The 15,542-nt window shown below is 33.6% G+C and overlaps 1 protein-coding gene across 2 annotated transcripts; it reads left to right on the plus strand.

Annotated features, from left to right (window-relative positions):
- The first annotated feature begins 7,325 nt into the window (after positions 1–7,325).
- LOC112999579 (nuclear pore complex protein NUP93A-like) lies at positions 7,326–10,287 on the plus strand. 2 transcript variants are annotated; one of them, XM_041010083.1, is made up of 6 exons: positions 7,326–7,377; positions 7,872–8,007; positions 8,522–8,575; positions 8,664–8,747; positions 9,078–9,190; positions 9,780–10,287. In XM_041010083.1, exons 2-5 carry the CDS (start codon positions 7,936–7,938, stop codon positions 9,174–9,176), a joined length of 309 nt encoding a protein of 102 aa, XP_040866017.1. In that variant the 5' UTR covers positions 7,326–7,377; positions 7,872–7,935; the 3' UTR covers positions 9,177–9,190; positions 9,780–10,287. The 2 variants fall into 2 exon arrangements, with proteins under 2 accessions (XP_040866017.1, XP_040866018.1); XM_041010084.1 differs by having other exon boundaries at positions 9,085–9,190.
- The last annotated feature ends 5,255 nt before the right edge of the window (positions 10,288–15,542 follow it).

Here is a 15,542-nt window from a genome sequence, read left to right on the forward strand (position 1 = left end):
GAGAGTAAAATTGCGAATCACGACATCTTCTTCATTGCATGCTTCAGCATCAAGGCCCTAGTCACCTTTCATGCTCTCGAATTCCAAGGCTTGATATGAGGTAAGAATTTAGAATTGGAGTTTTCTGAAGTGGTGAATGTTGAGTTTTGTAATGTTGTTTTCCAAATCAGTATCCAGTTGTGAATTACTGTAGCCGAATTATGGGCAAGAGTTAGTCTTTGAATGTGTCATTGAAAGAATTTGCAAGCTGACAACATATTGTGAGTGAATGTCTTAGTATGACCTCTACTAATGAATGCTACCTAGCTTCCCTAAAAGTTCTAAAATTCACCCTATTTTTTCATTTCTTGTTTATGATTCTGCTTCCATTAAGAGTGAATTAGCAACTGTGAACAAAGTTAGATATTTCTGTTTTAGGTCCTTGTTCATTGGGATTTGATTTATAGAATAAAAAAGAGCAATAAATGAAAATAATTGTGAATTTTAAACATGTTGTGGATTTTAGTTGATATGCAGATCATACTAGGAACCTTTGAGCTTTCGTTGATTTAGTGTAATTTCACAACATTATCATTTGAAGAATATTGGTAAGGTATTTTTTGCTAGTTATATTTGATGATATCATATGAATTTGTTTTGTTGAAAAGACAAGAATAACTAAAATTACAAAATGCTTTTGTAGATTTACTACAAGAAAAATAATTTATGCCTACGGACTTCTTTTGCCTACAGTCATAAATTAGTGTAGGTAAAACTCAAAAATACTTCTATCTACAATGAATGAATGTAGATAAAACTTAATAACTTGTACTTACCATTATTTGATGTAGGTAAATTCTTTACACTTTTACCTACAACTATTTTATGTAGGTAAAACTAAAAAAAAAATTATATCTATGGTTGATTAGTGTAGGTAAAACTCACTACAAGAAATTCGTTATATACCTACATACACTTTCAATGACAATCATTATAAGTGTTTAATTTGGACACTATTTATTTTTAGATTTAAAATTATGGATATATGTAACTTATACCTACATATGAATAACTATAGACATAAGTATCTTTTAATTATATATATATATATATATATATATATATATATATATATATATATATATATTTTTTTTTTTTTGTATTTCTATCACTGTTTATTTTAATGATGAATTTAGAACCAAGAGTATAGATAACACATTCCTACAAATATATAATGTTGTAACCGTTTATAAATAACTTTTGGTTGGATTGGATAAGTGTTAATAGAAAAAAATAAAAATAAAAATATAATTTCAAAGAAAAATATAAAATAAGAAAATAAAAGATGTAATAATAAAAAATAAAAAAGTATAAAATGAAAACTAATTATTCATTTCATTCCGAATTATGCATATCCCATGTCGTTGGCATACCAAATTCTGAAAATGGTCACCTAAAAAATCAAAAGCGTATTTCAAAAAATTAAAGAGAGCACCAATAAACTTTATCATCTCCTTCACGTTTAGTTTCAACTTCCAATTTGTTAAATATTTTTTTCTCTATTTTTCTTTTTCTTTTTATTTTCTTCCGCTTCCCTTCCAAAAATGTGAAAACAAGATAGAAAACTTGAACTCGAAGAGAGTTAGAGTAAGCACTCTGCGACCGACGCTCTCCAAACCCTAAATCCCCCATTTTTTCGCGGGAAAATTCTCACCGGATTTAGGCTTTTCCTGCGCTCGGTGCGGCGTAGAGTGGCAGCGGCGGAGGTCTCCTTCGCTCGGTGAGATATGGAAGGCAGCGGGAGGCGGATCACGGTGAGTCCGCGGCCATGCTGCGGCCGGCGCGTGTTCGTTTCAATTTCGCTTATCAATAGTGATAAATTGAATTTATATGCATAGTAAGAGTGATGAATTTATTCAAACATAAGCAATTAGTTGCGGAGTGTTTTGTGAAATTTTATTGCACAAAACACTTAGGGGTTTGGGGCACTTGGTTGGAGTATAACTCATATCCTTAAGGAGGTTTTATTGCAGCAGCTGATATGGGATAAGATTAGGCATTTTTGCTTCGTATTTGGTCTAAGATATAACTAATGCTCGGACAGCTGAAGTGGTATATATTATATATAGCATAATTACCTTAGTTTTTACATAGATATTTTATTTGGAAGATGTGTTCAATAAGCTGCAAGTCTAGGTAGAAATAGAAAATTGTTGGTAGTTTATTAGATGATAGTTGATAGTTGATAGTTTTAGAGAATTGTTTTAGAAAGAAGGCTATGTCATTGATTTCTTGGATCGATCAATTACAACATACCAATTGCCTATTTATAGGCTCAAGTCACCAACCTCTCAATGGTGGTGAATGTTTCTACATTACTTTAGGTCTTTCTAGAGTTTTCATGATAGATTAGTATCATGATAGTTCTAGATTCTTCTATCTTATACATAGACTTATAGTTCTAGATTGTTCTTCCATATTCATACACATTATAGTTCTAGATTCTTCTACCATATTCTATAGTTCTAGGATATTCTACTATTTTCATACATATTATATTTAAGAATATTTTAGAAATCTGTAGCAATTTCAACACTCCTCCGTGATGCAAATTCATGTGACTCCGAGCATAGCTCGTAATTCTTCAAATCTTGGTCTTGGCAAAGCCTTCGTGAATATGTCTGCAATTTGATCTTCTGTTCTACAGTAGTCGAGTTTGATCTCTTTAGTTGCTTCAGCTTCTCTGATAAAGTGATACTTGATTGCTATGTGTTTTATTCTGTTGTGATGAACTGGATTCTTCGCCATTGCAATTGCTAATTTGTTGTCGCAGTTGATTTTAGTAGGCTTATCTTGTTTTTCTCCCATGTCTTCAAGTATCCTACGAAGCCATATAGCTTGACTCGTTGCTTCAGCAGCTGCCACGTACTCTACTTCTGCTGTTGATTGTGCTACTGTAGCTTGCTTCTTCGATGCCCAAGAGAACATTCCTGATCCTAGTGAGAAAGCATAGCCAGAGGTACTCTTCATGTCATCTGCTGAACCTGCCCAATCACTGTCGGTGTAGCCAAGTAGTTCTGAGTTGGTTTCGGTAGTATACCATATACCGAACTCTTTTGTTCCTTGTAGATACCTCAAAATTCTTTTTCCTGCTCCAAAGTGTATTTGACTTGGGCTTTGCATGAATCTTGATAGAAGACTTGTAGCATACATTATGTCAGGCCGTGTAGCTTGAGACTTGATGTAAAGTGTAGGCTCACTCTTGCTCCTCCTGAATCCTTGATCCATGAAATACTGATCGATTTTGCTATACCATGCTCGAGGTGCTTACTTCAAACCGTAGAGTGCTTTTCTTAATTTTAACACTTTGTTTTCTTTGCCTTCAGACACGAATCCTTGTGGTTGCTCCACATAGATCTCTTCTTCAAGTACGCCGTTAAGGAAGGCTGATTTGACATCTAGTTGATGGATACTCCATCCTTTTTGTGACGCAAGAGCTATTAGAGCTCTTATGGTATCAAGACAAGCTACTGGTGCAAATGTCTCATTGTAGTCAATTTCGGGTTGCTGTGAGTAACCCTTAGCTACTAGCCTCGCCTTGTGTTTCTGTATGGTGCCATCAGGGTTGAGCTTTGTCTTATAGACCCACTTAACCCTAATGATATCTTTTCCATGGGGACGATTTACTAACTCCCATGTGTTGCTTTTCTCGATCATCTGTATCTCTTCTTCCATTGCCTTGACCCATACTTCCTGCTTTGACGCTTCTTCAAAGCTTCCAGGTTCAAGTATGGCCAAGTTACAGGTTTCATATATGTCCACCAAAGATCTTACTCGTCTTGGAGTAGACTCTGGTGATGATAGTTCTTGATCTTGTTGTTGTGATAGAGGTAAAGGTGGTTCACCTGGGTCTTCTTCCTCATCTTCTTCTTGAGGTAGTTGAGCGGGTATAAGAACGTTCTTCTCCACTTTTTCTTCATCCCAATTCCATGAAGCATATTCATCAACTTCAACATCTCGACTGATGACGAGTTTCTTAGTTTGCAAGTTGTAGACACGGTAGCCCTTAGAGATATTGCTATACCCAAGGAAGATACCTCGTATAGTCTTGTCTTCAAGCTTGTGCCTCTTCACGTCTGGAATATGAATGTAGCATATAGATCCAAAGACCCTTAGGTGCTTTGCTGATGGCTTCTTCCCGTTCCAAGCTTCAATTGGAGTCCTGTCTTTTACAGACTTAGTTGGACATCTGTTGAGTATGTAAACAGCAGTGTAGACTGCTTCAGCCCAGAATGTGTTAGGTAGTCCCTTCTCCTTGAGCATCGATCTAGCCATCTCCATAGCTGTGCGATTCTTTCTCTCGGACACTCCATTTTGTTGAGGAGAATATGCGACTGTAAGTTGTCTCTCAATGCCTTCATCCTCACAAAATCTTTCAAACTCGCGAGAGGTGTTCTCTTTGCCGCGATCACTTCTTAGTACTTTTATCCGTTTTCCACTTTGATTTTCAGCAAGGGCCTTGAACTTTTTGAATACTCCAAGGACTTCTGATTTTTCTTTTAGAAAATATACCCATGTCATTCTAGAGAAGTCATCAATGAAGAGTATGAAGTACCTATTGTTCCCATGTGATGGCGTCCTCATTGGTCCACAAACGTCCATATGTATCAGCTCCAATAGATCTTTCGCTCTCCATGCTCCACTTGTTGAGAAAGGAAATCGGTGTTGCTTACCAAGAAGACATCCTTCACACACTTCATTGTTCTCCTTTATGCTTGGAAGATCTCTCATCATGTTCTTCTCATGTAACAACTTCAAGGCATGTGAGTTGAAGTGGCCAAATCTTCGATGCCATAGCCATGAATCATCAACTTGTACCTTCATGGCAATGTTTATTGCATATTTTAAATTTAGAGGGAAGCTGCTATTGCTCTTATTCATCTTTACTTGGGATATCTCAGACCTTTTATTTTTGTTGTCTAAGATTTTGCATACACCTCCTTCAAAGTGAAGTGTGTAGCCTCTCTCCATCATTTGGCCAATGCTTAGAAGATTTTCTTTTAGGCTGGGAACTAGTAAGACATCATGGATGAGTCGCGTACCTTTATCTGTCTTCACCATGACAGTGCCGTTGCCTTTTGATTCAACCACACTTCCATTTCCCAGTCGAACTTTGACTTTGACAGACTCATCAATACTTTTGAAAATAGTCTCATCCTTGTCCATGTGATTGCTACATCCACTATCCAAGTACCAGTTTCCTCCCTTTTCTTTTATTGAGTATTGAGTGGCGTAAAACGTACATTGTTCTTGATCATGCTCCTCTGTGATATTGGCTTGATGCCTATTTTTGTTGCGACAATTTTTCTCTACGTGCCCGAACTTCTTGCAATGGTTGCATTGTTGCATATTACGGAACCAACAATTTTTCTCTGCGTGACCTTGCCTTTTGCATATATTGCATGAAGGATTTTTATCTATTTTGTTCTTAAGGAAATTCCTAGAGCCTTCTCTTCTTTTGGAAGTTTCTCCATAATTTTTCTTTCCTCTATTTTCTTTGTTTTGGGGCTGAAATTTAAACTTTGACGGGAAGGCATTTTCAATTGTATCTTCTTTATGCATATACAGTCTTTGCTCATATGCTTCAAGAGAGCCCACAAGTTCTGTCTCTGATAGAGTGGACAGATCTTTGGTTTCCTCAATCGTTGTCACGATTGGGTCAAACTTTTGGGGCATAGTAATTAGAATTTTCTCAACAATTTTCTTGTCAAGAATATCTTCCCCAAAAGCTCTCATTTGATTAACTATTCCTTTAACTTTAGAATAGTAATCTTTAACTGTCTCGGACTCCTTCATCTTCAATAGTTCAAAATCTCTTCTTAGAGATTGAAGTTTAACGGCATGTACCTTAACACTTCCTTGAAACTCCTCCTGCAATGTGTTCCACGCTTCTTTGGCAGTCTTAGCTCCCATAATTCTTGGGAAAATTGGATCAGTCACCGCTTGTTGCAAGGTGAACAACGCCTTTGAATTTTTTTGTTTATTTTTCTTCAACTCTTTTTCTTGAGATGCATTAAGAGCTGAAGTATCCGCAGGAATGGTGAAGCCTTCTTCTACTATGTCCCATAAATCTTGAGATGAAAAATATGTTTCCATTTTAACATGCCAGAAATCATAATTTTCACCATTGAAGATAGGGACAGAAATAGTTGACGATTAAGTAGTGTTATCCATAGCTTAGAAAAAATATTATTAGAGTGGGTTAATAGTACAAAGGAAATTTTTGAAGTAGTTGGGAGGATTTTGGAATGGTAGGTAGGTAATATAACTACGCCCAATGTATGACCGAACGTAGCTCTGATGCCACTGTTGGTAGTTGGTTAGATGATAGTTGATAGTTGATAGTTGATAGTTTTAGAGAATTGTTTTAGAAAGAAGGCTATGTCATTGATTTCTTGGATTGATCAATTACAACATACCAATTGCCTATTTATAGGCTCAAGTCACCAACCTCTCAATGGTGGTGAATGTTTCTACATTACTTTAGGTCTTTCTAGAGTTTTCATGATAGATTAGTATAATTTTAGTTCTAGATTCTTCTATCTTATACATAGACTTATAGTTCTAGATTGTTCTACCATATTCATACACATTATAGTTCTAGATTGTTCTACCATATTCTATAGTTCTAGGATATTCTACTATTTTCATACATATTATATTTAAGAATATTCTAGAAATTTGTAGCAATTTCAACAAAAATATATGACTCCTTTTCTCATCTAAACTTGGCTCCTCAAATTTCATCAAGAAATTGCATGTTTTCCTTTTCAACTTTTTCCTTCTACCTTTTTAAATATTTTATGTAAATGAAGGCAAGGTATTGGAAAGATAATGTTAATTAGTGATTTAGTTTTGGTTCCCCATTGAAGCATGTGTATGTATTATAAATTTCATTTACAATATATTTGTTTCTTTATTTGAATTTCAACTATATGTGTTGCTTGCTTTGTTTTGGTAAGCTACTTTTTATGTATTTTGTGAACACCCTTCTTCTTTGGCTTGATTGAAAAATGAACTATCAGAGTCAATTTTTGTTTATTCATATGTGTTTTTGTTTGTTCCCTTATTCTTGTGTATCACCATCAGGGAAGTGCCATTTTTGCAAGTGGGAGCCCATTTCCTCCCGTTGAGTATGAGGGCAAAGTGTTTGTGCCTGGCCAGGTCTATAATATAAGCCCTTGAGATTTTAACTAAACATTAAAAAAAAATTACCTCAGCAACAAGGTCTAATTTGGACATTTTGCTTGTTTGTTCATCAGGCCAATAATGCATACATATGTTCATCAGAAGGATAATCTCAGGAGTTTCAATGATTATATGATGAAAGTATTAGAGGTTAGTGTAATGATGCCTTTTATGGTATAATCCTTGATTATGTTTTCTATTATCTTCTTGTAATTAGAGGTTTGGTTTCTTTTCATATTTTACTGGAGATATCTTTTGCAATAGGCCTTGGCTAAGAATCCTTGGCATAGTATTAGTAAACCATTTTTTTTTTAGCATATTTGATGTGTTTTTACATTTCCCTTGCATTGCTGAAAATAATAAATCTGTCCTATATAGTTATATTTGCTTTTCTTTTATTTGTTAAATTGTAGTAAAATGCCTTGAATAAAAAATACCTTTAGATTTTTATGCCTTTTAGGACTTGATTATGACAAAGGGATTGGATAGATTTATTGCACTAATAGAATTGTTTATTTAATTGTTATTTTTTTGTTTTATTTATGTGTCTTTGTTAATGAGTATATCTCCTTTTTGGGTGAAGTTAACCTTCTTTGTAATCCTTATTTACTCTTTCTGTTAAAATTTCTCATTGCTGCTAACAGCAACGTGGGTACCCTCCCGGGTCAGCTTGCATTTGTGTCTTCTACTTCACAAGTCTCTTTTGGTATGCCTAGCATGGAGATTGTTCCTCTGACTGGCAGACCTATTGCGGAGAAAAAGGCATCTGTCTATGCTGAGGTAGTGAAAAAACTGAATAAAGCAAGGGAGTCTGGTCAAGCCTTTATTGATCAAACATTAATTGACATGAAACTAATGTTTTGAATTTTTAATTCAGTATCATGTTGACTCTTCATTTTAGACATGAAACTAATGTCTGCTGATAATTTTTCTAGTACTTTATGTTTTTTTTTTTGTTAATTCTTTCTTTGTTGATTGTTGAGTCCCTGCAATTGCATGCTATGCTTTTGAGGGATCCTTTTGAGAATAACTTTGTCAAACTTTGTGGACTATTGCTTCCCATTGGTTGTTCTTTATTAATATAAGACAACACATTTGAATTTCTTATGTTTGCATGCCATGGTTTTGAGGGACATGCTTCAAGAAATAATGAAATACTTTGTAACCTTCTCTCAATTTTTTTTTTTTGTTTATATCTGCTGTTCTTTGTTTCATAATTCATATAAGAGAGCAAGCATGAATTTGTTTTTGTTATCAACACTTAATTTCTGCTTGCTTTTTTATCTAATGGTAGGCTGCTCTTGGTGTTGGTGTTGGGAATTTGCAAAGAATCCGTGCCTTCCTTTGGGTTTGTCTCATTTTGAAAAATGTGTCTTATAGATAATGCCATGCATTTAATTCTCAAAAGACTTCTTATTTTAGTTATTGCTGTGTAGATTCGGTTGAGGGATTATGGTGTACTGGATTTTGATGCTGGCAATGCTCGGCGGCTGCCTCTTGTTGATACCACATGGCAGCAGGTCTTAGATGCTTTATCTGATTATAAAATTAGCTATACTAGATTATTTATTTTCTTTGATGTATTTTTCCTTGGTCTGGCTCAGTTCACTGATATATATACTTGCTTTTTTGTTTCTTGAAATCAATATTGATGATGGGCTAAGCTTGCATTATTTTATTTATTTATTTTGGTAACAAATATATTTTTGCTTGAGGTCTGGTTATTACGATGAAGCAAGAAATGTTGCCCAATCTTCACATCAATTTGCTCCTTTGGTACATACTGTGGTCACTACTTATTTACTAATTTATGATTTAATCTTTCTTAATAATTTACTTATTTCTGACAGCTGGCAGAGTGGATTAATAAAGGAGGGATGGTACCTGAAGAGATTGCAGCTGCCGCAACAGAGGAATGTGAAAGAATGTTGATTGTCATTACCCATTGACTTGTGAAATCCAAGTACACAAAAAATTCAAACAAAAGATATAGGAAATAATGTTTAAGTTCCAACTTTCAAGTGCATAAATTGTTGGTGGTTTCTTGTATTTTAAGTTTCAACAATCCTTCTTTCAATTATATTATTTTTTCAAAGAAAAAAATATATTTAATTAAAAATTATAATCAACAAAGAGTGTAATTAGGAACTAGTTTTATTATTATTATATGGTATTTACCTACAAAAGACCGTAGGTACAAGTAAATTGACTTTTACCTACAGTTAGAGATTATAGGTATAAATTAGTATCTTTTATCTACACATTTGAAATTGTAGGTGTTACCTATAGTGATAGTCAAATTTGAATGTAGGGAAAAATATATCCGTAGGTAAAGCCTATAGTGACAGACTATTAGTTGTCACTATATACCTCCTCAAAGTTGACGTCCAAAATGTCTGTAGGACAAAATCCTTTATACATCTACCTATGGATTTTGGACTTCTAGTGACAGATTTTGTTTGTAGGTACAAGTCATTTTTCTTGTAGTATTGTTGATAACAACAAAATTTGGGTTTAATGAGGAATTGAATATCATGTTAATTTTTTACCAGCAAGATTCAAAAGAAGAAAATTGCAAGTGTTTTGGAGGAAAATTGATGAAAAACTTGAAGAAAAAAGTTGAATATTGGGACAGCTCGCTTAGCACGCAAGAAGACCCATGAAGAAACCCAAAGGCACGCCTAGTGTGAATCCCGCACAAAGCGCATGATCACCGCCATACACACTAAGCTCAAAAGGCCCACTTAGTGTGATGTCGCATGAATTTTAAGCTACCGTAGACCTATAAAAGGAGTAGGAAGCAAAGGAGAAACACACACGGAGACTCAGAACTCTCTAATGAATAAATCCTGAGCCAGAGTATCTCAAATAGGGGAAACCCTCTTTCTATGTCTATTATCCCCTTCTCTTCCTTTTTCTTTCCCTTCCCTTCTTCTATCCACAACAGCTCCTAAAGTGTAAATTAAAGCCTTTCATGGTAATGAGAGGCTAAACCCCCATTGTTGGGAGCTTGACAGACCAACTCTATAATGTAATTTTATCTTATTGTCTATTTAAACCAATCCCATTTTTATTGCTCTTTTTTGTGCTTCATTGTTTATTGATTATGGTTTGATCACCCATACTCATGTACTATTTAGGGGGTAATACATTGAAAAATGATTATTTTCTAAGAAATGGGAAAGAGCATCTAAATGAAATCATTGCTTGAAATAGATTGATATTTGTTTATACTATTTTATGCATCTTTAATCTTAATGCAATTTAATGTTTTTATCTTTGCAAAGAAATTTGGGAGAGAAAAATAGAGAAATTAAGCTCTTCATGCAGGAAACCAAAGATAGAGTGTCATAGTAGATATGAGTGAAAAATGGGATAACATTAGATAGAGAAAATCATTAGCATTGCTTCACAAGTAGTTTAGACATGCTAGGCCCTAACATATTTGTTGCATGCTGAATTCATCTTTTTATCATCATCTTTATCTTTTACTTTTCTTATCTTTTACATTGAATTTCTTATCTATTTTATCTTCTAGTTTTTTATCTTTAAATATCTTATCTATTTAAATTTGTATCTTATCTCTTAATCTTTTATTTTAAATTTCTTATATATCCTTCTTATCTTTTACTTTCTTTAAATTTTACAATTATTCATTCCTTATCTCTTCTATTGCTTGAAAATTGGGTTTGCACAAATCTAAGTACGAACAAAGTCGCTGTGGATTTGACACTCGAACTTCCAAGTAACTTTATTAATTGTGACAATTTGGTGCACTTGCCAATGAGTTAACGATTGTCAACATTTCTGCAAAGGAATTTTCTAACAACTACTATTTAGATTTATTTTTTAATTGTCACCATGACCTAAATGAATTTGATGAAGAGCTCTCAAATCCTAATTACGTGCCTTCTTGTTTTATATCTAAACTTCGATCTAAATTCATACTTTACTATATCTTTGTTTATGCCCCCCATGTGTCTCTAAAAGCACATTGATTTTCATTGAAATTAAGTAATAGTGACTTTCAATATAGAGATCCAAAATATAATTATCCATTGAACAACAAAAAAAAATGTTTTGGCTTTTTGAAAAAACAAGCATTATTTAGAAAATAGACAAGTGTAGGAAAAAAACTATTTACTTGCAAGGGTTTCTCTTTCCATGTAGGTAGGAGGAGGCACCATCTAAGATGGCACTTCCTTATGGTCTTTTGTATTTTTGCAGGAGGCGCCATATGAGATACCACCTTAAATGTTTGTAAATTGTCAACGTCAACAATGAATTTGCATAATAGAAAGAAGCAGTTGTAGGTGTATTTGAAGGAGTAGAGAGGGATGCAGTGCTAGGAGAGGAAAGCAAAGTAGGCATTGGAAGGGTCATTGACGAGCGTGATGGGAAGGAGGCAGTGAATGGCAGAGATAAGGGTTGGGGAGGCACAAAAGGTGTGTTTAGAGGAGATGAATTTGTTTTTTTAAAGAGGTGGAAAGAGGGCACATGAGGTTGTTGAAGGGGTCTGTGTCGATGTAAATGTTGAGGAGGTTGGGAGGGGTGGAAGAGAAGAATTTGTCCCATAAGGGGGAGAATTAGATATCAGTGTGGGTGAGGAAGAGGAAGGCAATTTTGGTAAAGGGTTTTTTGGAGGAGAGGTGGAAGAATTTGGGAGGGTTGGAATGGGAATTGGTGGAATGGGAAATGGCATTTGAGATGTTGGCTTGTTTCATATTTTTTGAGCACATGACAACAAATTATTGCCAAACATCATACACCAAGGGCGCACTATATAGTTTTAATTAGTCAAATAAGAAACACCAAATCATTATGAAATGTATATAGTTTTAATTAGTCAATATTGAAAATACTAGTTCAATTTTTGAAATATAATTTAAATTATTAATCTTATTAGCAATCTGTTTTTTCTATTATACTAGAATGAGTTATATACTACTATACTATTGTAGTCATACTCATCAAACTTGTTTTTACCTTGCCAACCATTGGTTAGGAGAATTGAAGATTAATTAAAATGAGAAGTTATTCTCATCGAAGAAAGGTTTCTCTTTTTCTATTATTGAATTTTCATATGACGATTATTTAAGTTCGGGAAACAAGTGAAATAGGTCTACCATGTTTTTTTTCATTCTATTTTATGTCCTTTACCCAAACATGTACCTATGAAAAATGTCAGGAACACATCTTTTTGACACATTCTTTTGAACACTTTTGAATTGGTTAAAATTAAAAAAAAAATTGTTGGTCACACATGATAATTAATTATTATTTCTCCTAATTTTGTGGCTTTCAATTAATTTTAACCAGTTAGAAAGTTTGTGTTTCAAGGAGTGTGTTAAAAGTCAAGCTACTAGCACTCCTCATCTTTTATAATATAAAATAATGGAATTTTTACATACTTTTACCTCTCAAATTAAATAAGGGCAGTTTAGACAATTGGTTTTAATTATTTCTAGCATTTTTTGATAAATTGCATTAACTAGTGATACATGTAACAGATAGTGGATTTTAAATACATATTTATTATTTATTATCAAGAGAAGGATAATGAATTTAATGCTATACATAATGAATATTTGGCTTCATGTTTTCATTAATTGATTATTATGTATTTGTTTATTGAAATTTACTTTTCCTTTACCTTTTATTACATTCTTCTTGTTAAATACACATGTGTCTAAACCTTATACTTCATATAATATGAAATGGATGAAATATAAAGTAAGAAAGTTTTGGCGCACTCTTTTTCTTCCCAAAATAAAGGCTCTTTCGATTACTTTTTTTTTAATTGTTACTTTTCCTTTTTTTTAATATATTAGGATAAGACATTTGTAACAAAATTACATGGACCAATTAATAAAAATTTCTAAACTAGTTGGTTTGATGGGGCTTTAATTTTTTTATTAATATACCAATTTTACCCTTGTTAGTAATCATTAACTTATTTTCGGTGATGTAAAAAAAATAAAGTCTAAGAGCATTAGACATCACTTAAATAAAAACAAATAGATACTTATTGTATTTTTGTAAGGGTAAATAATGAAACAATACTTCATTCTTGTAAAAAGCTTTATAGAAGAACCAAAAATTCCTCTCAATGGTGTCAAATGGAGTATATTAATTAGTTAGACATTTAATACAAAGTATATTTTAAATACATATATTTTATCACTTATTGGGGGAAGAACAATGATGTTTATTAATGGATTTAATGAATATTTGACTTTAGTTTTTCAATAATAGATTATTATGCATTCATTTATCAAACTTTTTTTGGCCTTAATATTTATAAAACAAAATAGTATTGTGTGGAGAGAGAGAGATCTTTTTTATATAATCCTTTTTTTACAAACTGGATGTGACTGAAAGCTTGAGAATTGTAGTTCTTTTTGGAATTTTAACAAATAATATAAAATACCAAATGAGCATCAGACATATTAAGTCATATTATCGAGAGAAGAGTTTAAGAAATACCTAGATCCATGGAGTTCAATCAAACAAAAACACTTGTTTTCCTTCACAACTTTGCATGAAAGGTTTTTTTTTTTGTGAGACCCACACCGTTTTTAAAGATTTCTTTTGTATTTCAATCCAATCAGATTATGGAAGTTTAATATAACTTAAGTTCCCATTTCTCTTCATTTCATTGATATTTTGACTTCACCAAATAGATCCTTTCAGTGTTAAATATATCATTGTGATTCATTTTAGAACAATTCTTTGATATATCGTTGCTATTGCATTGCCATGACCTTACATTTTTTCTATGAATAAATTTTTTTACAAGTAAAACAAAGCAGGGCAACAACATAATTATACATATCTCTCATGTCTGAACATGCCTAATCAATTCAAATCAGCTCTTTTTTTTTTACCAAACTATACCACAATCAGCTAACAATATTTTCTTGATATTTTCTCGTTAAATCAAGCATAGCGCAAAGAAGGATGTTATATAGGACATGAAGGTCAATTCATGATAAGCTATTGGCTACTATCAAAACAAGGGAGTTGAAGAAGTATTTTAATAGGGTACTTTAAGTTGGACTGTTCGGATTCTATCCCAATACCTGAATTTTGTTATTAATTACCATTGAACTTGTGGAGATAGTGATGCCTTCTAAGTTAATTTGATGTTTTGAACTCTAGATACACATGCATATGCATGGTCATCTAGATCCACAAGTGGCTCACTACTAAAAATTATATTTTTTACGACACACATTCTAAGGCAGTTATGTGGAACCGTCTTAGAATGTCACTTGGTGGTAAAGTTGTAATTAGTGGAATTAAAATGACCACGGATTTAGTTGAAACTGTTTTAGTTGCCATTTGAATACAAAAAAAAAATGACTTGAATATGACAACAGTTATACGGACCATCTTAGAAGGCAACATAGTGACAATTTTGTAAATAGAGGGAACAAAAATGACGACGATTTTGCATAAAACCATCATCGTATTTGTTAACTCTATTTAGAAAATTGCCACCCTGTCCATCGTGGTCTCCCTAACCGCATAGTCTGACCTCACCCACTGTCCCTCCCTCATGCCCTCCCTCACTCAACTTATGTACTCACATGTGTCGTGTGTATCATGCCCTCACTCCCCCCAACTGACCAACAGTTGAACTGCCTCCCGTGTGTTGTGCTGCCTATCGTGTGCCATCACCGTCAAACAAGTAAGTACCCATTAAAATCCTTGAGCTCTCTTCCTTGACCTTCTAGGTTAGGGCTTTTCTTGTCATGAGTGTGTACAACACCAATGCACTGTTGATTCAATTAGCCCATTAAACTCCTTGAACCTGACAAGCCCACAATTGTACCATGAGTATTTGTTGGTGTGAGTGATTTGTATGAACTACTAGTACCTAGCCTTATAGTGTACACATATAATTGAATATCAGAGCCTGATTTTAGTTTATACTTTCCAAAAGCAGAGGTGGGGGGAGAGGGTTCCCTCCATGGAGTTCATCCATTGTACCACTTTTCGATTGCTGATGGAACTATCACATATTAGCTTCGTCAAGTGTAATGAGTAGGATTAGTGGCTTTGTTAAAATTGACAGAAATACCTGGTGTTTGTTGGTTGGCTTAAAGCATGTAATGTCACAATAATCTTACCCGTGTATATGAATGTTGTCTTTAGCAGCTAAGCTTGCCTTGAATTGATTACTATGGTTATGATGACCAACAAGTTAAGTGAATCAATTTTGTAGTGCAATAGTTCCAAGTTTGGAACATGAAGTGTTAAATTGTAGTGCAATGTGTTAAACATGTTTTAGAAGTCATTGGTATTGTATA

Source organism: Glycine max, chromosome 15 (genome assembly GCF_000004515.6).
Source record: "Glycine max cultivar Williams 82 chromosome 15, Glycine_max_v4.0, whole genome shotgun sequence".
Taxonomy (NCBI): Eukaryota; Viridiplantae; Streptophyta; class Magnoliopsida; order Fabales; family Fabaceae; genus Glycine; species Glycine max.